Below are 23,090 nucleotides of genomic sequence, written 5' to 3'. Positions count from 1 at the left end.
GACCTGAATCCAATCGAGAATCTGTGGAAAGAACTGAAAACTGCTGTTCACAAATGCTCTCCATCCAACCTCACTGAGCTCGAGCTGTATTGCAAGGAGGAATGGGAAAAAATGTCAGTCTCTCGATGTGCAAAACTGATAGAGACATACCCCAAGCGACTTACAGCTGTAATCGCAGCAAAAGGTGGCGCTACAAAGTATTTACTTAAGGGGGCTGAATAATTTTGCACGCCCAATTTTTCAGTTTTTGATTTGTTAAAAAACTTTGAAATATCCAATAAATGTCGTTCCACTTCATGATTGTGTCCCACTTGTTGTTGATTCTTCACAAAAAAGTACAGTTTTATATCTTTATGTTTGAAGCCTGAAATGTGGCAAAAGGTCGCAAAGTTCAAGGGGGCCGAATACTTTCGCAAGGCACTGTATATATATATATTTTTTTTCACAGACCCCCTGCAGTACATTCACAGACCCCTAGGGGGGCACAGACCCCTGATTGAATACCCCTGGTTTGCCATCAACATTAGTTTTCCATTCATACAACGTGTTAGGTAAATTACCACAGTAGGTTTGTACGGAAGTCTGCTCAAAAAATGACTGTTGTTCGATAATAATTCCAACCAGAGGGCGAAATAGTCTTGAAAAATGTTGGCTGCAATCAAGACTTAAAGAGAATTTAGACATCCGTTAGGGAGCTGTAAATATCTGGCCAATGTTGTTTGCAATTGAGATCAGCTGTGCGGGTGATTTCAGAGCGTATTAATGGTTAAACAAGAGATCCGATGGTGATAATCTGGTGGCTTTTGATGGTTGCAATTAGCCCATTCATTATGATGGAGCCTGCTAATGCATGCCCTCTCTTGTTAATGATTATTATGCTCACAGCATTTGCACAACAAGCTGTTCAGACATGTAATCAAGGCTAGAGGATTGGAGGGAGCTTAAGTGGAAAACCTTGTTATTGCTCAGTAATCCTTTTAAAATTAAACTTGGAAATATGCACCTAATATTTGCACAGTTCTTGATATTATTAGGTGTAACTACAAAACTAAATTGGCGTTGGTTATGGTAAAGTCGAATCAACTCGCTGTGTCAACAATGTCATATAGTGTTGGTAATAGTAATATTTTCAAACACTGCAATACGCTGACGCTCTGAACATGCCCCTACAGAATCAAAACACCAGCTGTTGATAGACCAAGAAAGGCAATAACACAGTACTCTCTGCAGGGAATGGGATATTGTTTCACTTTGTTTGTTGCATCTGCAATCTCAGTCTGCAGTCATCCTCTCCTGAACTACTCCTGAGTTAATGACTTTAAATCTTCTCCTTTTTAATGGATGAATGCCCCTAGATGATTGGATTAGATACACAGTGGTCTGGCCAATCCGTCCACGCGTCCAGATTGATTATCGCTCCACTCTTACAAATCAGCACACCCCCGGTCAGTGGACAGAGCAAATACTAATGAATCTCTGCTACCAGGGCTGCATCCCAAATGGCACCCTATTCCGTACCTAGTGCACTACCTTTGACCAGAGCCCTATGGGTCCTGGTCAAAAGTAGGGCACTATAAGGAATAGGGTGCCATTTGGGACATATCCCAGGAGTCTACGTCAGACATGTAGCTATGCTAAATGTTGCGTTTCCTTTTTAATCCCCACTGTTTGACCCCATCAAATATGCAGAGGAGCCATCGCTGGTGCATCTGCTGGTGTTGAGACGGAGATCATCTCAGCCATCTCTAATTCATCCTCAGTATGAGCTGTGAAGTGTAATTGACAAACCTAATGAGAAAACTGATGAGACACAACATTAGACTGGATGATGAAAATAGACCATCAGCCAAATCCGACCATTTTTCTCTCTCTCTCTCTCTCTCTCTCTCTCTCTCTCTCTCTCTCTCTCTCTCTCTCTCTCTCGCTCTCTCTCTCGCTCTCTCTCTCGCTCTCTCTCTCGCTCCTTTTCAAGAAACTCACTCCCCAGGCACATCAATTTCCAATTTGGCATCATCTTAGTTTTCTGCTACGATGTGCAACAAATTACATTACTGATATAACCCAATACTTTGAGGGGGCTGTTTTGTAATATAGCATCACCTCTATGTACCACCGGACCATCTCGGTAGGGCTTTCTCTGTGAGGGAATGCATGTCTCTCTGAGAGATAAGGCGTGTGACTTTTATTAGACTCGGATAGCTATAGATCTTTTCAGGTCTTTCTCTAAGCCTGAGCTGAGGAGATGTGTATCTTGTTTTGGCAGGTGCTACACTTTCGGAATCGGTCAGAGTGCTTGCAGGAGACTGGTGACTGGACTGGCTACTGTTTCCAAAGGAACGGCAGAGTTCTTGGCAGAAGGGGAGAGACTGCAGCCCAAGGTCTTCATTTCCAATGACCTGTTTATCCTCCTCTTTGCGACAACCAGCTATTCTGAATGTCATAGAGGGTTATTATGCAGTGGATGCAAAACTACTGTTACCAATTAACAATTCATTTTGTTGAGCAAAACACCCATTACAATCAGTCTGCTTCACAGCATACTTCAGCATACTTCACGCAATGCTGTGTTTTTGCAATCCCTACTGAACTTCTATAACGCTGGAACTCAAGGCTATGTTACCTGCATTTCTCTGTCTATATGCAGCAGGTAGCCTAGCGGTTAGAGTCTGAATGTGTGAAATAGGACAAATATAAGTACCCACCAAATTATTATCAAAACTTAATAATAATTTCAATAGATCTCTTTTTCTATTCTATTTCAACTGTATATCTCTCTGTTTATATTCTCCCAGATGATCAAGTCTCTGAAGAAGACCATGGCCCCAGTGCTGAGTGACATTGCCATCGACTGGTTGTTCCCTGAGACCAAGGAAGTGTTGCTCTCCCCTGTAGGCTCCACCTTCCTGTTCCCTGGGGACCGTCTGATTGGCTACAGTGTTGTCTGTGACACCACACGCTACCATCCCAACCCCAAGTCTGTAAGTAGGCCTACACCTTGACATAAAGTGGCTATGTAATATGTATTCATATAGTGTGTTTAACATATTGAGTCTTCTCACTCCTGAATGTGACTGTATCTGTTCCCCTGTATTTCAATTCAGTAGGTATTCTCTGGGCTCTATTTTCAGCTGACTTTAAGGCGCACATTATTTTGCAATTTCGTCATGTAAAAACTGGCGCAATGGCATTTTCCAGCCCTAACGCCAGGTTCAGCAATTTACCTGTCAAACATCAGCACGCTTGTGCCCAGATAAAATAAAATAAAATTGGGAAAAAAACATTTGTGTTTTATGTTTCTAAATTTTAGAACCATAAAACACTAATGTTTTTTCCCCATTTTATTTGATTAAAAAGCAAACATAGCCTCCCCTTCTTTCAATTAAGTATTTTCTTATTTGTGTCCTGCCCGATGTAATCATGTAGACTAGTTAAGACCACCAGTAAAGTGTTTGGCTCGTCATGTTTGGCTCGTCATGAGACATGCTTGGAAATAAATATTAATCACCAAAGCTTTATTAAAATATAAAGTTTGAGATGAGGAAAACAGTGACTTGACATTTCCTTTTTATCTGTATTGTAGGCATGCCTACATTATTTTAGCCATGTCTTGGACGTGTGTAAAACCCTCTCCATGATGTAGGCTACGTGTTTCCATGCCCATCATGAAACAAGAGATGAGAACCTCAGTGTTTGTTTTTCGTTTAATGTTTTTAAAACCAAAGCTCTTTGTAGGCTACCCTTACCCTAGACCTACTATAAAGGCTGGTTCAACAGCAATGGACAACATTCCACAAGCCACAATCAACAGCCTCATCAACTCTATGTGAAGGAGATGTGTCGCACTGCATGAGGCAAATGGTGGTCATACCAGACCCTGACTGGTTTCCTGATCCCACGCCCCTACCTTTAAAAAAAAGTTATATGTGACCAACAGATGCGTATCTGTATTCTCAGTCATGTGAAATCCATAGATTAGGGCCTAATGATTTCATTTCAACATGACCTGTAACTCTGTAAAATCTTTGGAATTTTTGCGTTTATATTTTTGTTCAGTGTATATAAAATGTTATATTTAGAAGTAGTATAAAGGTGGGTGGACATTTCTCTTTATATTGGATCTTTGTCCAGCTGCTGTACGAGGTTTGTATGTGCATAACACCCTCCAATTATGGTGGTTCTGTTCTGCGTTATTATTATTCGACCATGCTGGTCATTTATGAACATTTGAACATCTTGGCCATGTTCTGTTATAATCTCCACCCGGCACAGCCAGAAGAGGACTGGCCACCCCACATAGCCTGGTTCCTCTCTAGGTTTCTTCCTAGGTTTTGGCCTTTCTAGGGAGTTTTTCCTAGCCACCGTGCTTCTACACCTGCATTGCTTGCTGTTTGGGGTTTTAGGCTGGGTTTCTGTACAGCACTGAGATATCAGCTGATGTACGAAGGGCTATATAAATAAATTTGATTTGAGTTTGATTTGGTGCCTGTTGCTCAACCACAAAATGTGTAATTAGACAGCCTATTTAAAACAAGTTGTTGTTTTGTTTAGAATTTGATTCAAATTTTTCGCTCTCTTTTTAGGCCTTAATAATACATTTAATCTTGCCTATAATGTATTTTATCTTGCTTCTTGACAACATTTGGCATGTCCATGCATAGCCATAATGCAATCTACAGTAGACCTACCCCCTATATTTTTTATTAATTTTTTTTATTTAACTAGGCAAGTCAGTAAAGTGACTCCCCATCCCGGGTCCGGGAACGTAATCATCGAATGACACAAATTAGCATAACGCAACGGACATAAATATTCCTAGAAAATATTCCTATTCATGAAAATCAAAAGTGAAATATATTGAGACACAGCTTTTTGTTAATCACCCTGTCATCTCAGATTTTCAAAATATGCTTTACAGCCAAAGCTAGACAAGCATTTGTGTAAGTTTATCGATAGCCTAGCATAGCATTTTGTCCAGCTAGCAGCAGGTAACTTGGTCAATGAAATCAGAAAAGCAATCAAATTAAATAATTTACCTTTGATGAGCTTCGGATGTTTTCACTCACGAGACTCCCAGTTAGATAGCCAATGTTCATTTTTTCCAAAAATATTATTTTTGTAGGCGAAATAGCTCCGTTTGTTCTTCAAGTTTGGCTGAGAAATCGACCGGAAATTGCAGTCAGGAAAACACCAAAAAATATTCCAAATTAGCTCCATAATATCGACAGAAACATGGCAAGCGTTGTTTATAATCAATCCTCAAGGTGTTTTTCAAATATCTATTCGATAATATATCCACCGGGACAATTGGTTTTTCAGTAGGACCGATTGGAATAATGGCTACCTCTGTATTTTACGCAAGAATCACTCTGAGAGCCATCTGGTTACCACTTTCGCAATGAAGCCACTTACGGGTATTCTTCAACATAAATGTGTAAAACTACGTTACAATGCTGTAGACACCTTGGAGAATACGGAGAAAAAGTAATCTGGTTGACAGCCCATTCACTGCTCAATAGGGACGCATTGGAACGCAGAGCTTTCAAAAGATGAGTCACTTCCGGATTGGATTTTTCTCAGGCTTTCGCCTGCAATATCAGTTCTGTTATACTCACAGACAATATTGTTACAGTTTTGGAAACTTTAGAGTGTTTTCTATCCTAAGCTGTCAATTATATGCATATTCTAGCATCTTGTCCTGACAAAATATCCCGTTTACTACGGGAACGTTATTTTTCCAAAAATGAAAATACAGCCCCCTAGTCAAATCAAATCAAATCAAATTTATTTATATAGCCCTTCGTACATCAGCTGATATCTCAAAGTGCTGTACAGAAACCCAGCCTAAAACCCCAAACAGCAAGCAATGCAGGTGTAGAAGCACGGTGGCTAGGAAAAACTCCCTAGAAAGGCCAATACCTAGGAAGAAACCTAGAGAGGAACCAGGCTATGTGGGGTGGCCAGTCCTCTTCTGGCTGTGCCGGGTGGAGATTATAACAGAACATGGCCAAGATGTTCAAATGTTCATAAATGACCAGCATGGTCGAATAATAATAAGGCAGAACAGTTGAAACTGGAGCAGCAGCACAGTCAGGTGGAAGTTGAAACTGGAGCAGCAGCATGGCCAGGTGGACTGGGGACAGCAAGGAGTCATCATGTCAGGTAGTCCTGGGGCATGGTCCTAGGGCTCAGGTCCTCCGAGAGAGAGAAAGAAAGAGAGAAGGAGAGAATTAGAGAACGCACACTTAGATTCACACAGGACACCGAATAGGACAGGAGAAGTACTCCAGATATAACAAACTGACCCCAGCCCCCCGACACATAAACTACTGCAGCATAAATACTGGAGGCTGAGACAGGAGGGGTCAGGAGACACTGTGGCCCCATCCGAGGACACCCCCGGACAGGGCCAAACAGGAAGGATATAACCCCACCCACTTTGCCAAAGCACAGCCCCCACACCACTAGAGGGATATCTTCAACCACCAACTTACCATCCTGAGACAAGGCTGAGTATAGCCCACAAAGATCTCCGCCACGGCACAACCCAAGGGGGGGGCGCCAACCCAGACAGGATGACCACAACAGTGAATCAACCCACTCAGGTGACGCACCCCCTCCAGGGACGGCATGAGAGAGCCCCAGCAAGCCAGTGACTCAGCCCCTGTAATAGGGTTAGAGGCAGAGAATCCCAGTGGAAAGAGGGGAACCGGCCAGGCAGAGACATCAAGGGCGGTTCGTTGCTCCAGAGCCTTTCCGTTCACCTTCCCACTCCTGGGCCAGACTACACTCAATCATATGACCCACTGAAGAGATGAGTCTTCAGTAAAGACTTAAAGGTTGAGACCGAGTTTGCGTCTCTGACATGGGTAGGCAGACCGTTCCATAAAAATGGAGCTCTATAGGAGAAAGCCCTGCCTCCAGCTGTTTGCTTAGAAATTCTAGGGACAATTAGGAGGCCTGCGTCTTGTGACCGTAGCGTACGTGTAGGTATGTACGGCAGGACCAAATCAGAGAGATAGGTAGGAGCAAGCCCATGTAATGCTTTGTAGGTTAGCAGTAAAACCTTGAAATCAGCCCTTGCTTTGACAGGAAGCCAGTGTAGAGAGGCTAGCACTGGAGTAATATGATCAAATTTTTTGGTTCTAGTCAGGATTCTAGCAGCCGTATTTAGCACTAACTGAAGTTTATTTAGTGCTTTATCCGGGTAGCCGGAAAATAGAGCATTGCAGTAGTCTAACCTAGAAGTGACAAAAGCATGGATTAATTTTTCTGCATCATTTTTGGACAGAAAGTTTCTGATTTTTGCAATGTTACGTAGATGGAAAAAAGCTGTCCTTGAAATGGTCTTGATATGTTCTTCAAAAGAGAGATCAGGGTCCAGAGTAACGCCGAGGTCCTTCACAGTTTTATTTGAGACGACTGTACAACCATTAAGATTAATTGTCAGATTCAACAGAAGATCTCTTTGTTTCTTGGGACCTAGAACAAGCATCTCTGTTTTGTCCGAGTTTAATAGTAGAAAGTTTGCAGCCATCCACTTCCTTATGTCTGAAACACATGCTTCTAGCGAGGGCAATTTTGGGGCTTCACCATGTTTCATTGAAATGTACAGCTGTGTGTCATCCGCATAGCAGTGAAAGTTTACATTATGTTTTCGAATAACATCCCCAAGAGGTAAAATATATAGTGAAAACAATAGTGGTCCTAAAACGGAACCTTGAGGAACACCGAAATTTACAGTTGATTTGTCAGAGGACAAACCATTCACAGAGACAAACTGATATCTTTCCGACAGATAAGATCTAAACCAGGCCAGAACATGTCCGTGTAGACCAATTTGGGTTTCCAATCTCTCCAAAAGAATGTGGTGATCGATGGTATCAAAAGCAGCACTAAGGTCTAGGAGCACGAGGACAGATGCAGAGCCTCGGTCCGATGCCATTAAAATGTCATTTACCACCTTCACAAGTGCCGTCTCAGTGCTATGATGGGGTCTAAAACCAGACTGAAGCATTTCGTATACATTGTTTGTCTTCAGGAAGGCAGTGAGTTGCTGCGCAACAGCCTTCTCTAAAATTTTTGAGAGGAATGGAAGATTCGATATAGGCCGATAGTTTTATTTAGTCTTATTTATTTAGTCTTTAGTCTTATTTACAATGACGGCCTACCAGGGAACAGTGGGTTAATGGCCTTGTTCAGTGGCAGATTTTTTACATTGTCAGCTTAGCAATGAGGAGATAGGTCTACAGTTTGTTATTTTGTTTCTGTATGGTTGTTAACAAACTATAACGGACTAAAATTGGAATTGGAGTCCAAGGCACTACATAAAATACCGTAAATACACAACTTTGAGCAACCACATATTTAGCCATGAAGCACGTTCTGTCAAAACCAAGCCCTTTCGCACCAACTACACCGTTAAATGTGGTTGTGAAAATAGCTAAAATATATCTGCCACATCCCAGAACCTAAAGTGCTGCCGCCAGCGCTTAGATTGACCGCTCCGTTAGGTTTGTTGAATGTCCAACATGTTGAATGATTAATTAATTAATTAATTAATGAAGGATGTCAATCATTTTTATATATACAGTTGGAGTCGGAAGTTTATATACACCTTAGCCAAAAACATTTAAACTCAGTTTTTCACAATTCCTGACATTTAATCCTAGTAAAAATTCCCTGTCTTAGGTCAGTTAGGATCACCACTTTATTTTAAGAATGTGAAATGTCAGAATAATAGCAGAGAGAATGATTTATTTCAGCCTTTATTTCTTTCATCACATTCCCAATGGGTCAGAAGTTCACATACACTCAATTCTTTTTTGGTAGTGTTACCTTTAAATTGTTTAACTTGGGTCAAAAGTTTCAGGTAGCCTTCCACAAACTTCCCACAATAAGTTGGGTGAATTTTGGCCCATTCCTCCTGACAGAGCTGGTGTAACTGAGTCAGGTTTGTAGGCCTCCTTGCTCACACACACTTTTTCAGTTCTGCCACTGTTGTCCTTAAGCCATTTTTCCACAACTTTGGAAGTATGCTTGGGGTCATTGTCCATTTGGAAGACTCATTTCTGACTAAGCTTTAACTTTTAACTGATGTCTTGAGATGTTGTTTCAATATATCCACGTAATTTTCATACCTCATGATGCCATCTATTTTGTGAAGTGCACCACTCCCTTCTGCAGCAAAGCACCCCACAACATGATGCTGCCACCCCCGTGCTTCACGGTTGGGATGATGTTCTTCGGCTTGCAAGCCTACCCCTTTTTCCTCCAAACATAACCATGGTAATTATGGCCAAACAGTTCTATTTTTGTTTAATCAGACCAGATGACATTTCTCCAAAAAGTATGATCTTTGTCCCCATGTGCAGTTGCAAACCATAGTCTGGCTTTTTTATGGCGGTTTTGGAGCAGTGGCTTCTTCATTGCTGAGTGGCCTTTCAGGTTATGTCGATATAAGGACTCATTTTACTGTGGATATAAATACTTTTGTACCTGTTTCCTCCAGCATCTTCACAAGGTCCTTTGCTGTTGTTCTGGGATGATTTGCACTTTTCGCACCAAAGTACGTTCATCTCTAGGAGACAGAACATGTCTCCTTCCTGAGCGGTATGACGGCTGCGTGGTCCCATGGTGAACCAAACTTGTGGAGGTTTACAATTATTTTTCTGAGGTCTTGGCTGATTTCTTTTGATTTTCCCGTGATGTCAAGTTTAAGGTAGGCCTTGAAATACATCCACAGGTACACCTCCAATTGACTCAAATGATGTCAATTAGCCTATCAGTAGCTTATAAAGCCATGACATCATATTCTAGAATTTTCCAAGCTGTTTAAAGGCACAGTCAACTTAGTGTAAACGTCTGAACCACTGGAATTGTGATACAGTGAATTGTAAGTGAAATAAACAATTGTCTGTAAACAATTGTTGGAAAAATTACTTGTGTCATGCACAAAGTAGATGTCCTAACCAACTTGCCAAAACTATAGTTTGTTAACAAGAAATTTGGAGAGTGGTTGAAAAATGAGTTTTAATGACCCCAACCTAAGTGTATGTATACTTCCGACAACTGTATATCCTCTTTGAAAATGTGTTGAAAAACAATATCTTGAAATTCATGTCTCTATCTTCAACTGTCAATTATTGTCTCTCAAGTGGTGTAGATATACAGGACTCACACATTTCCCATTCAACTCTTCCACCAGGATAAGAGGAAGCACTACAGTATGATGCGTTCCAATGACTCAGCCAGCTCCGTGTTCTACCACTCCCAAGAGGAGGACCCAGGGATGACTACAGGCTTCTCTGACTGTCAGGGAACCCACAGGGACATACACTCCAGCCCTCTGTTTGACTCCTACCAAGACTCCATGTCAGAGAGCAACCCTGGCCCCACAAAGCATAACGACATGGGTAAGAATCCAGAGGTTTGATCATCTCTGCATTTCCACTGGTTTAAATGTCATCCAATGCACACAGTAACGATCACTCAGTCAGACATCAAATCAAATCAAATTTTATTGGTCACATACACATGGTTAGCAGATATTAATGCGAGTGTATAGAAATGCTTGTGCTTCTAGTTCTGACAGTGAAGTAATATCTAACAAGTAATCTAACAAATTCACAATGACTACCTTATACACACAAATGTAAAGGAATGAATAAGAATATGTACATATAAATATATGGATGAGCGATGTCCATGCGGCATAGGCAGATGCAGTCGATGGTATAGAATACAGTATATACATATGAGATGAGTAATGTAGGATTTTATACATTATCAAAGTGGTGTTATTTAAAGTGACTAGTGATATCTTTAATAAATCCATGTATTAAATTCATTTAAAGTGGCAAGAGATTTGAGTCTGTATGTTTGCAGCAGCCACTCTATGTTAGTGATGGCTGTTTAACAGTCTGATGGCCTTGAGATAGAAGCTGTTTTTCAGTCTCTCGGTCCCAACTTTGATGCACCTGTACTGACCTCACCTTCTGGATGATAGCGGGCTGAATATGCAGTGGCTCAGGTGGTTGTTGTCCTTGATGATATTTGTGGCCTTCCTGTGACATCAGGTGCTTTAGTTGTCCTGGAGGGCAGGTAGTTTGCCCCCGGTGATGCATTGTGCAGACCGCACTACCCTCTGGAGAGCCTTGCAGTTGTGGGCAGAGCTGTTGCTGAAACGGGCGGTGATACAGGATGCTCTCGATTGTGCATCTGTAATATTTTGGTAGTACAGGAGATGGCTGAGAATGCACCCTAGTGGGGCCCCAGTATTGATGATCAGCTCGGTAGAGATGTTGCTTCCTACCCTCACCACCTGGTGGAAGCCCGTCAGAAATTCCAGGACCCAGTTGCAGAGGGCAGGGTGGAAACCCAGGGTCTCGAGCTTAATGAAGAGTTTGGAGGGTACTATTGTGTTAAATTCTGAGCTGTAGTCAATGAACAGCATTCTTACATAGGTATTCCTCTTGTCCAGATGGGATAGGGCAGTGTGCAGTGTGATGGCGATTGTGTCATCTGTGGACCTTTTGGGGCGGTAAGCAAATTGGAGTGGGTCTAGGGTATCAGGTAGGCTGGAGGTGATATGATCCTTGACTAGTCTCTCAAAGCACTTCATGATGACAGAAGTGAGTGCTACGGTGTCAATAGTCATTTAGTTCAGTTACCGTAGCTTTCTTGGGAACAGGAACAATGGTGGCCATCTTAAATCATGTGGGCACAGCAGACTCGGATAGGGATTGATTGAATATGTACGTAAACACACCAGCCAGCTGGTCTGCGCATGTTCTGAGGACACGGCTAGGGATGCCGTCTTGGCCGGCAGCCTTGCGAGGGTTAACACGTTTAAATGTTTTACTCACGTTGGCCACGGTGAAGGAGAGCCCACAGGCTTTGGTGTGGGCCGTGTTAGTGGCACTGTATTATCCTCAAAGCGAACAAAGAATTTATTTAATTTGTCTGGGAGCAAGACGTTGATATTTTATTTTTGTAATCCATGATTGGCTGTAGACCCTGCACATACATCTCGTGTTTGAGCCATTGAATTGCGACTCTAATTTGTCTCTATACTGACGCTTTGCTTGTTTGATTGCCTTGCGGAGGGAATAGCTATACTGTTTGTATTTGGTAATGTTTCCAGTCGCCATGCCATGATTAAAAGCGGTGATTTGCGCTTTCAGTATTGAGCAAATGCTGCCATCAATCCACGGTTTCTGGTTAGGGAAGGTTTGAATAGTCACAGTGGGTAAAACATCACCGATGCACTTGTAAATTAACTCGCTCACCAAGTTAGTGTATATACATCAATGTTGTTGTCTGAGGCTACCTGGAACATATTCCAGTCCACACGTGATCGAAGCAATCTTGAAGCGTGGAATCCAATTGGTCAGACCAGCGTTGGATAGACCTGAGCACGGGCGTTTCCTGTTTTAGTTTCTGTCTATAGGCAACAAAATGGAGTCATGGTCAGATTTGCCAAAGGGAGGGCAGGGGAGGGCTTTGTATTCGTCGCGGAAGTTAGAGTAGCAATGGTCGAGAATGCTACCAGCCCGTGTCGCGCATTCGATATGCTGATAGAATTTAGGAAGCCTTGTTCTTAGATTATCTTTGTTAAAATTCCCAGCTACAATAAATGCAACCTCAGGATGTATGGTTTACAGTTTACATAGTCCAGAGTCCAGTGAAGTTCTTTCAGGGCCGTTGAGGTATCTGCTATACACGGCTGTGACTATAATCGAAGAGAATTCTCTTGGAAGATAATGTGGCTCACTGATCCAAGATGGCGTAGCAGTAAGTCATCCTGTCGTATCGTGTCCCTTGTATATATCGTTTCTTTTTCGTTTTTTACATATTTTTCTTCGCATATCTCTTTAAAAACATTTTGCTAAACCTAAGCTTCCAAATACTCTCCTGCAACCCGCCTCACCCAATGTAGCTATTTTTCCTAAAGTATTTATATTTACTTCGGAACCGGAATCCCTCAACTGAAGCTAGCCAGCTAACCACCAGCTATGCTAGCGGTCTTCAGCTAACCGGTCATCAGCTAACCTTTAGCTCGGCAAGCTCTCGCCAGTTCGAACAACGCGACTCTAACCAGAGCATAACGGACCTATTTATTTTTCATCCCCGGATTCATCCCCGGATTCCCACCGCAAACGGAACATTTTTCAGCTGGATCTTCACAACTAGCTATCTAGCTAAACCGCAACCCCGGATGATTACTCCTGGCTAGCGTTTCCACCCACTTAGCTTGAAGCTAGCCCGGCCAGCTCACCTGTGCTACCACCGTAGCATACTCCTGGGCTACAATACCCGGGCCCACGACCGGTCTATCGATGTCACCGCATGAAGAGGAATAAACAGACTCACCCCATCGCGACGTCCCCCAAAGGCTAACTCTCTAGCCCTCGCTATCTCCCTGCTTGCTAATTCGGCCTGCTAACTGCTAGCTTGTCTAGCTCCGGTCCGCTAACTGCTACCTTGTTTAGCCCGGGCCTACGAACTGTTAGCTTGTTAGCACAGGCCGGCTAACCGTCTGAATCGCCACGTCCCAAACACTCACTGGACCCATATTTACTTTCTATCTCTTTGATTTTTAATTTGTTTATACCTTCCGGAAACCTGCCTCACCCAATGTGATACGGAATCGTTATTATTTTTCACTTTTTAGAACACACTCAAGAACCTCCAGAAGCTAACCAGCTAACTAGCTACAAGCTATTCAGTCATTGTTAGTTTTTTTTAACCTGGATAACACTCGCCAGTCCAGCTTCCCTGCCCCATCCACCGCTGCCCCCTGGACACTGATCTCTTGGCTACATAGCTAATGCACGCTGGACTGTCCATTAATCACGGTACTCCATTCTGCTTGTTTGTTTTATCTGTTGGCCCCGTTGCCTAGTCAACGCCATTTTACCTGCTGTTGTTGTGCTAGCTGATTAGCTGTTGTCTCACCTACTGTTTTAGCTAGCTTTCCCAATTCAACACCTGTGATTACTGTATGCCTCGCTGTATGTCTCTCTCAAATGTCAATATCAAATCAAATCAAATCAAATTTATTTATATAGCCCTTCGTACATCAGCTGATATCTCAAAGTGCTGTACAGAAACCCAGCCTAAAACCCCAAACAGCAAGCAATGCAGGTGTAGAAGCACGGTGGCTAGGAAAAACTCCCTAGAAAGGCCAATACCTAGGAAGAAACCTAGAGAGGAACCAGGCTATGTGGGGTGGCCAGTCCTCTTCTGGCTGTGCCGGGTGGAGATTATAACAGAACATGGCCAAGATGTTCAAATGTTCATAAATGACCAGCATGGTCAAATAATAATAAGGCAGAACAGTTGAAACTGGAGCAGCAGCACAGTCAGGTGGAAGTTGAAACTGGAGCAGCAGCATGGCCAGGTGGACTGGGGACAGCAAGGAGTCATCATGTCAGGTAGTCCTGGGGCATGGTCCTAGGGCTCAGGTCAGTTGAAACTGGAACAGCAGCATGGCCAGGTGGACTGGGGACAGCAAGGAGTCATCATGTCAGGTAGTCCTGGGGCATGGTCCTAGGGCTCAGGTCCTCCGAGAGAGAGAAAGAAAGAGAGAAGGAGAGAATTAGAGAACGCACACTTAGATTCACACAGGACACCGAATAGGACAGGAGAAGTACTCCAGATATAACAAACTGACCCCAGCCCCCCGACACATAAACTACTGCAGCATAAATACTGGAGGCTGAGACAGGAGGGGTCAGGAGACACTGTGGCCCCATCCGAGGACACCCCCGGACAGGGCCAAACAGGAAGGATATAACCCCACCCACTTTGCCAAAGCACAGCCCCCACACCACTAGAGGGATATCTTCAACCACCAACTTACCATCCTGAGACAAGGCTGAGTATAGCCCACAAAGATCTCCGCCACGGCACAACCCAAGGGGGGGGCGCCAACCCAGACAGGATGACCACAACAGTGAATCAACCCACTCAGGTGACGCACCCCCTCCAGGGACGGCATGAGAGAGCCCCAGCAAGCCAGTGACTCAGCCCCTGTAATAGGGTTAGAGGCAGAGAATCCCAGTGGAAAGAGGGGAACCGGCCAGGCAGAGACATCAAGGGCGGTTCGTTGCTCCAGAGCCTTTCCGTTCACCTTCCCACTCCTGGGCCAGACTACACTCAATCATATGACCCACTGAAGAGATGAGTCTTCAGTAAAGACTTAAAGGTTGAGACCGAGTTTGCGTCTCTGACATGGGTAGGCAGACCGTTCCATAAAAATGGAGCTCTATAGGAGAAAGCCCTGCCTCCAGCTGTTTGCTTAGAAATTCTAGGGACAATTAGGAGGCCTGCGTCTTGTGACCGTAGCGTACGTGTAGGTATGTACGGCAGGACCAAATCAGAGAGATAGGTAGGAGCAAGCCCATGTAATGCTTTGTAGGTTAGCAGTAAAACCTTGAAATCAGCCCTTGCTTTGACAGGAAGCCAGTGTAGAGAGGCTAGCACTGGAGTAATATGATCAAATTTTTTGGTTCTAGTCAGGATTCTAGCAGCCGTATTTAGCACTAACTGAAGTTTATTTAGTGCTTTATCCGGGTAGCCGGAAAATAGAGCATTGCAGTAGTCTAACCTAGAAGTGACAAAAGCATGGATTAATTTTTCTGCATCATTTTTGGACAGAAAGTTTCTGATTTTTGCAATGTTACGTAGATGGAAAAAAGCTGTCCTTGAAATGGTCTTGATATGTTCTTCAAAAGAGAGATCAGGGTCCAGAGTAACGCCGAGGTCCTTCACAGTTTTATTTGAGACGACTGTACAACCATTAAGATTAATTGTCAGATTCAACAGAAGATCTCTTTGTTTCTTGGGACCTAGAACAAGCACCTCTGTTTTGTCCGAGTTTAATAGTAGAAAGTTTGCAGCCATCCACTTCCTTATGTCTGAAACACATGCTTCTAGCGAGGGCAATTTTGGGGCTTCACCATGTTTCATTGAAATGTACAGCTGTGTGTCATCCGCATAGCAGTGAAAGTTTACATTATGTTTTCGAATAACATCCCCAAGAGGTAAAATATATAGTGAAAACAATAGTGGTCCTAAAACGGAACCTTGAGGAACTCCGAAATTTACAGTTGATTTGTCAGAGGACAAACCATTCACAGAGACAAACTGATATCTTTCCGACAGATAAGATCTAAACCAGGCCAGAACATGTCCGTGTAGACCAATTTGGGTTTCCAATCTCTCCAAAAGAATGTGGTGATCGATGGTATCAAAAGCAGCACTAAGGTCTAGGAGCACGAGGACAGATGCAGAGCCTCGGTCCGATGCCATTAAAATGTCATTTACCACCTTCACAAGTGCCGTCTCAGTGCTATGATGGGGTCTAAAACCAGACTGAAGCATTTCGTATACATTGTTTGTCTTCAGGAAGGCAGTGAGTTGCTGCGCAACAGCCTTCTCTAAAATTTTTGAGAGGAATGGAAGATTCGATATAGACCGATAGTTTTTTATATTTTCTGGGTCAAGGTTTGGCTTTTTCAAGAGAGGCTTTATTACTGCCACTTTTAGTGAGTTTGGTACACATCCAGTGGATAGAGAGCCGTTTATTATGTTCAACATAGGAGGGCCAAGCACAGGAAGCAGCTCTTTCAGTAGTTTAGTTGGAATAGGGTCCAGTATGCACCTTGAAGGTTTAGAGGCCATGATTATTTTCATCATTGTGTCAAGAGATATAGTACTAAAACACTTGAGCGTCTCTCTTGATCCTAGGTCCTGGCAGAGTTGTGCAGACTCAGGACAACTGAGGTTTGGAGGAATACGCAGGTTTAAAGAGGAGTCCGTAATTTGCTTTCTAATAATCATAATCTTTTCCTCAAAGAAGTTCATGAATTTATCACTGCTAAAGTGAAAGTCATCCTCTCTTGGGGAATGCTGCTTTTTAGTTAGCTTTGCGACAGTATTAAAAAGGAATTTCGGATTGTTCTTATTTTCCTCAATTAAGTTAGAAAAATAGGATGATCGAGCAGCAGTAAGGGCTCTACGGTACTGCACGGTACCGTCCTTCCAAGCTAGTCGGAAGACTTCCAGTTTGGTGTGGCGCCATTTCCGTTCCAATTTTCTGGAAGCTTGCTTCAGAGCTCGGGTATTTTCTGTGTACCAGGGAGCTAGTTTCTTATGAGACATTTTTTTAGTTTTTAGGGGTGCAACTGCATCTAGGGTATTGCGCAAGGTTAAATTGAGATCCTCAGTTAGGTGGTTAACTGATTTTTGTCCTCTGGCGTCCTTGGGTAGGCAGAGGGAGTCTGGAAGGGCATCAAGGAATCTTTGTGTTGTCTGTGAATTTATAGCACGACTTTTGATGTTCCTTGGTTGGGGTCTAAGCAGATTATTTGTTGCAATTGCAAACGTAATAAAATGGTGGTCCGATAGTCCAGGATTATGAGGAAAAACATTAAGATCCACCACATTTATTCCATGGGACAAAACTAGGTCCAGCGTATGACTGTGACAGTGAGTGGGTCCAGAGACATGTTGGACAAAACCCACTGAGTCGATGATGGCTCCGAAAGCCTTTTGGAGTGGGTCTGTGGACTTTTCCATGTGAATATTAAAGTCACCAAAGATTAGAATATTATCTGCTATGACTACAAGGTCCGATAGGAATTCAGGGAACTCAGTGAGAAACGCTGTATATGGCCCAGGAGGCCTGTAAACAGTAGCTATAAAAAGTGATTGAGTAGGCTGCATAGATTTCATGACTAGAAGCTCAAAAGACGAAAATGTCATTTTTTTTTTTTGTAAATTGAAATTTGCTATCGTAAATGTTAGCAACACCTCCACCTTTGCGGGATGCCTTGTATACTGTTGTTCAGGTTAGTTATCATTGTTTTAGTTCACAATGGAGCCCCTAGTTCCACTCTTCATACCCCTGATAACTCCTTTGTCCCACCTCCCACACATGCGGTGACCTCACCCATTACAACCAGCATGTCCAGAGATACAACCTCTCTCATCATCACCCAGTGCCTGGGCTTAACTCCGCTGTACCCGCACCCCACCATACCCCTGTCTGCGCATTATGCCCTGAATATATTCTACCATGCCCAGAAACCTGCTCCTCTTATTCTCTGTCCCCAACGCTCTAGGCGACCAGTTTTGATAGCCTTTAGCCGCACCCTCATACTACTCCTTCTCTGTTCCGTGGGTGATGTGGAGGTAAACCCAGGCCCTGCATGTCCCCAGGCACCCTCATTTGTTGACTTCTGTGATCGAAAAAGCCTTGGTTTCATGCATGTCAACATCAGAAGCCTCCTCCCTAAGTTTGTTTTACTCACTGCTTTAGCACACTCTGCTAACCCTGATGTCCTTGCTGTGTCTGAATCCTGGCTCAGGAAGGCCACCAAAAATTCAGAGATTTCCATACCCAACTATAACATCTTCCGTCAAGATAGAACTGCCAAAGGGGGAGGAGTTGCAGTCTATTGCAGAGAGAGCCTGCAAAGTAATGTCATACTTTCCAGGTCCATACCCAAACAGTTCGAACTACTAATTTTGAAAATTACTCTCTCCAGAAATAAGTCTCTCACTGTTGCCGCCTGCTACCGACCCCCCTCAGCTCCCAGCTGTGCCCTGGACACCATTTGTGAATTGATCGCCCCCCATCTAGCTTCAGAGTTTGTTCTGTTAGGTGACCTAAACTGGGATATGCTTAACACCCCGCCAGTCCTACAATCTAAGCTAGATGCCCTCAATCTCACACAAATCATCAAGGAACCCGCCAGGTACAACCCTAACTCTGTAAACAAAGGCACCCTCATAGACGTCATCCTGACCAACTGGCCCTCCAAATACACCTCCGCTGTCTTCAACCAGGATCTCAGCGATCACTGCCTCATTGCCTGTATCCGCTACGGAGCCGCAGTCAAACGACCACCCCTCATCACTGTCAAACGCTCCCTAAAACACTTCTGTGAGCAGGCCTTTCTAATCGACCTGGCCCGTGTATCCTGGAAGGACATTGACCTCATCCCTTCAGTTGAGGATGCCTGGTCATTCTTTAAAAGTAACTTCCTCACCATTTTAGATAAGCATGCTCCGTTCAAAAAATGCAGAACTAAGAACAGATACAGCCCTTGGTTCACCCCAGACCTGACTGCCCTCGACCAGCACAAAAACATCCTGTGGCGGACTGCAATAGCATCGAATAGTCCCCGTGATATGCAACTGTTCAGGGAAGTCCGGAACCAATACACGCAGTCAGTCAGGAAAGTTAAGGCCAGCTTCTTCAGGCAGAAGTTTGCATCCTGTAGCTCCAACTCCAAAAGGTTCTGGGACACTGTGAAGTCCATGGAGAACAAGAGCACCTCCTCCCAGCTGCCCACTGCACTGAGGCTAGGTAACACGGTCACCACCGATAAATCCATGATTATCGAAAACTTCAATATGCATTTCTCAACGGCTGGCCATGCCTTCCGCCTGGCTACTCCAACCTCGGCCAACAGCTCCGCCCCCCCTGCAGCTCCTCGCCCAAGCCTCTCCAGGTTCTCCTTTACCCAAATCCAGATAGCAGATGTTCTGAAAGAGCTGCAAAACCTGGACCCGTACAAATCAGCTGGGCTTGACAATCTGGACCCTCTATTTCTGAAACTATCCGCCAACATTGTCGCAACCCCTATTACCAGCCTGTTCAACCTCTCTTTCATATCGTCTGAGATCCCCAAGGATTGGAATGCTGCCGCAGTCATCCCCCTCTTCAAAGGGGGAGACACCCTGGACCCAAACTGTTACAGACCCATATCCATCCTGCCCTGCCTATCTAAGGTCTTCGAAAGACAAGTCAACAAACAGGTCACTGACCATCTCGAATCCCACCGTACCTTCTCCGCTGTGCAATCTGGTTTCCGAACCGGTCACGGGTGCACCTCAGCCACACTCAAGGTACTAAACGATATCATCGATAAAAGACAGTACTGTGCAGCCGTCTTCATCGACCTTGCCAAGGCTTTCGACTCTGTCAATCACCATATTCTTGTCGGCAGACTCAGTAGCCTCGGTTTTTCGGATGACTGCCTTGCCTGGTTCACCAATTACTTTGCAGACAGAGTTCAGTGTGTCAAATCGGAGGGCATGCTGTCCGGTCCTCTGGCAGTCTCTATGGGGGTGCCACAGAGTTCAATTCTCGGGCCGACTCTTTTCTCTGTATATATCAATGATGTTGCTCTTGCTGCGGGCGATTCCCTGATCCACCTCTACGCAGACGACACCATTCTATATACTTTCGGCCCGTCATTGGACACTGTGCTATCTAACCTCCAAACAAGCTTCAATGCCATACAACACTCCTTCCGTGGCCTCCAACTGCTCTTAAACGCTAGTAAAACCAAATGCATGCTTTTCAACCGATCACTGCCTGCACCCGCATGCCCGACTAGCATCACCACCCTGGATGGTTCCGACCTGGAATATGTGGACATCTATAAGTACCTAGGTGTCTGGCTAGACTGCAAACTCTCCTTCCAGACTCATATCAAACATCTCCAATCGAAAATCAAATCAAGAGTCGGCTTTCTATTCCGCAACAAAGCCTCCTTCACTCACGCCGCCAAGCTTACCCTAGTAAAACTGACTATCCTACCGATCCTCGACTTCGGCGATGTCATCTACAAAATGGCTTCCAACACCCTACTCAGCAAACTGGATGCAGTCTATCACAGTGCCATCCGTTTTGTCACTAAAGCACCTTATACCACCCACCACTGCGACTTGTATGCTCTAGTCGGCTGGCCCTCGCTACATATTCGTCGCCAGACCCACTGGCTCCAGGTCATCTACAAGTCCATGCTAGGTAAAGCTCCGCCTTATCTCAGTTCACTGGTCACGATGGCAACACCCATCCGTAGCACGCGCTCCAGCAGGTGTATCTCACTGATCATCCCTAAAGCCAACACCTCATTTGGCCGCCTTTCGTTCCAGTACTCTGCTGCCTGTGACTGGAACGAATTGCAAAAATCGCTGAAGTTGGAGACTTTTATCTCCCTCACCAACTTCAAACATCAGCTATCTGAGCAGCTAACCGATCGCTGCAGCTGTACATAGTCTATTGGTAAATAGCCCACCCATTTTCACCTACCTCATCCCCACACTGTTTTTATTTATTTACTTTTCTGCTCTTTTGCACACCAATATCTCTACCTGTACATGACCGTCTGATCATTTATCACTCCAGTGTTAATCTGCAAATTCGCCTACCTCCTCATGCCTTTTGCACACATTGTATATAGACTCCCCCTTTGTTTTCTACTGTGTTATTGACTTGTTAATTGTTTACTCCATGTGTAACTCTGTGTTGTCTGCTCACACTGCTATGCTTTATCTTGGCCAGGTCACAGTTGCAAATGAGAACTTGTTCTCAACTAGCCTACCTGGTTAAATAATGGTGAAATAAATAAAAAAGTGGTCGGCATTTGATTGTAAAGAATTCTAGGTCAGGTGAACAAAACAGTCATGTTGTTATGATCACACCATGAGTCGTTAATCATAAGGCATACACCCCCACCATTTTTCTTACCTGAGAGACATGATCACTCAGTCATGTTTATTTGTGCACAAAACTGATTGTCATCTTTTCACAAACCCATAGGAATGGACAGTAAAACATCACCTAGAAGACGTGGGTATAGCACTAACCAGATAGTGGACTACAACCCCAACATGAAGAAGACCTACACTCCCAGTGACCCCAGCTCTGTAGAGGGGAAGCACCCGCTGAGGAGAGCTAAGGTCCAGGAGCTGAATGGACAGACCAGCCCCGACTATGGAGCACAGTGGAAGACTGAATGCCAGGTGAGTGCAGAGTCTGTAATCTTGTTGCACTTGCAACAGATCTGGCTCTCGACTCTGGAGACTGGGGTTCGATCCCTGTGTCCACTGTTCCTACTGTGTCTCTCTCTTCTTCGTCAATCTCCCACTCTACTTTTAACTTGAAGAACAATGACTATGAGGGGAATTTTTCTAGAAAATAAAAACATGTATAGGATACGTTAGAAACAAGACTTAATTTGATCCACGGTTCAATCTTCAAATGGAATCCTTTAAGGACAGTTCAATTTATTATTCATTCTTAACCACACAAAAGCCATTTGAGAACATTACAGAATACGTAAGACATTGGAGCAAAAATAATATGCTTTCATAAGGAAAGTAAGAACCAGGTTGGTTTTTATAGGTTGATATTTCTGCATCAGGTGTTTTGGTTGTGCATGTACACGGATATTAAAATCTCAACTCTCTTTCGCTATGCCTGGCAGCAAAACAACCCAAGCAGTCAATGTTGATATTACAGTGGCATTGGACAAAAGGTCTGGGAGAAAGCTATCTGACCTTGGGATGAGTTGGAGAGTAATCAAAAGTACAAAAGAAGAAGGTGCTTTCATCACTAATGAGGGCCACAATAATTTCACGATTGACAATATACGGTCTGAAAGTTGCCCGAAGAATATTGGCATAATCAAGACAAGGCTCACCTGTCTCTCAATGGTACCTGTCCTTGTACAAATTATTTACTTGTCACGACTTCCTGCGAAATCGGCTCCTCTCCTTGTTTGGGCTGCATTCGGCAGGCGACGTCACCGGCTCTCTAGCCATCACCGCTCCATTTTTCATGTATCCATTTGTTTTGTCTTGTTCCCTGCACACCTGGTTTTCATTCCCCAATCAATCTACATGTATTTATTCCTCTGTTCCCCATCATGTCTTTGTCTAAGATTGTTAGTGTTACGTGTGTATTGTTGACGCGCCAGACTGGCTTGTTTTTTCCATGTTATTTTTCACTATGATGTTTATTGTTAAACATAATTCTGTTGACCTTTTTGCACTTTTGCCTAAATAAAGTGTGCACCTGTTCACAAATCTCTACTCTCCTGCACCTGACTTCGCTACCAGTACGCACACATCTGACATTACTTGGGAATTGACATTGATCTGCAAACTGTGATAGTTACCAGTGATTTGGTACTGGGTGCTGAGATTATTGATCTGCTTATTCAAATAAACAGGTTTTATGGTACCAGTTAAAAGTTTGGACACAACTACTCATTCAAGGGATTTTC

At 43.8% G+C, this 23,090-nt stretch overlaps 1 protein-coding gene across 2 annotated transcripts in view; it reads left to right on the top strand.

Moving 5' to 3' along the window:
• Positions 1-23,090, top strand: part of vwa5b1 (von Willebrand factor A domain containing 5B1) — a 71,478-nt gene that overhangs the window by 25,947 nt on the left and 22,441 nt on the right. For both annotated transcript variants that reach the window (XM_020504845.2, XM_031794521.1), the window contains 4 exons: positions 2,264-2,378; positions 2,793-2,978; positions 10,205-10,412; positions 21,623-21,825. In XM_020504845.2, the coding sequence (XP_020360434.1) occupies positions 2,264-2,378; positions 2,793-2,978; positions 10,205-10,412; positions 21,623-21,825 (712 nt within the window). The remainder of the gene's footprint in view (positions 1-2,263; positions 2,379-2,792; positions 2,979-10,204; positions 10,413-21,622; positions 21,826-23,090) is intronic.

Source organism: Oncorhynchus kisutch, linkage group LG17 (assembly GCF_002021735.2).
Source record: "Oncorhynchus kisutch isolate 150728-3 linkage group LG17, Okis_V2, whole genome shotgun sequence".
Lineage (NCBI taxonomy): Eukaryota > Metazoa > Chordata > Actinopteri > Salmoniformes > Salmonidae > Oncorhynchus > Oncorhynchus kisutch.
This window is presented reverse-complemented; position numbering and strand designations above follow the sequence as displayed.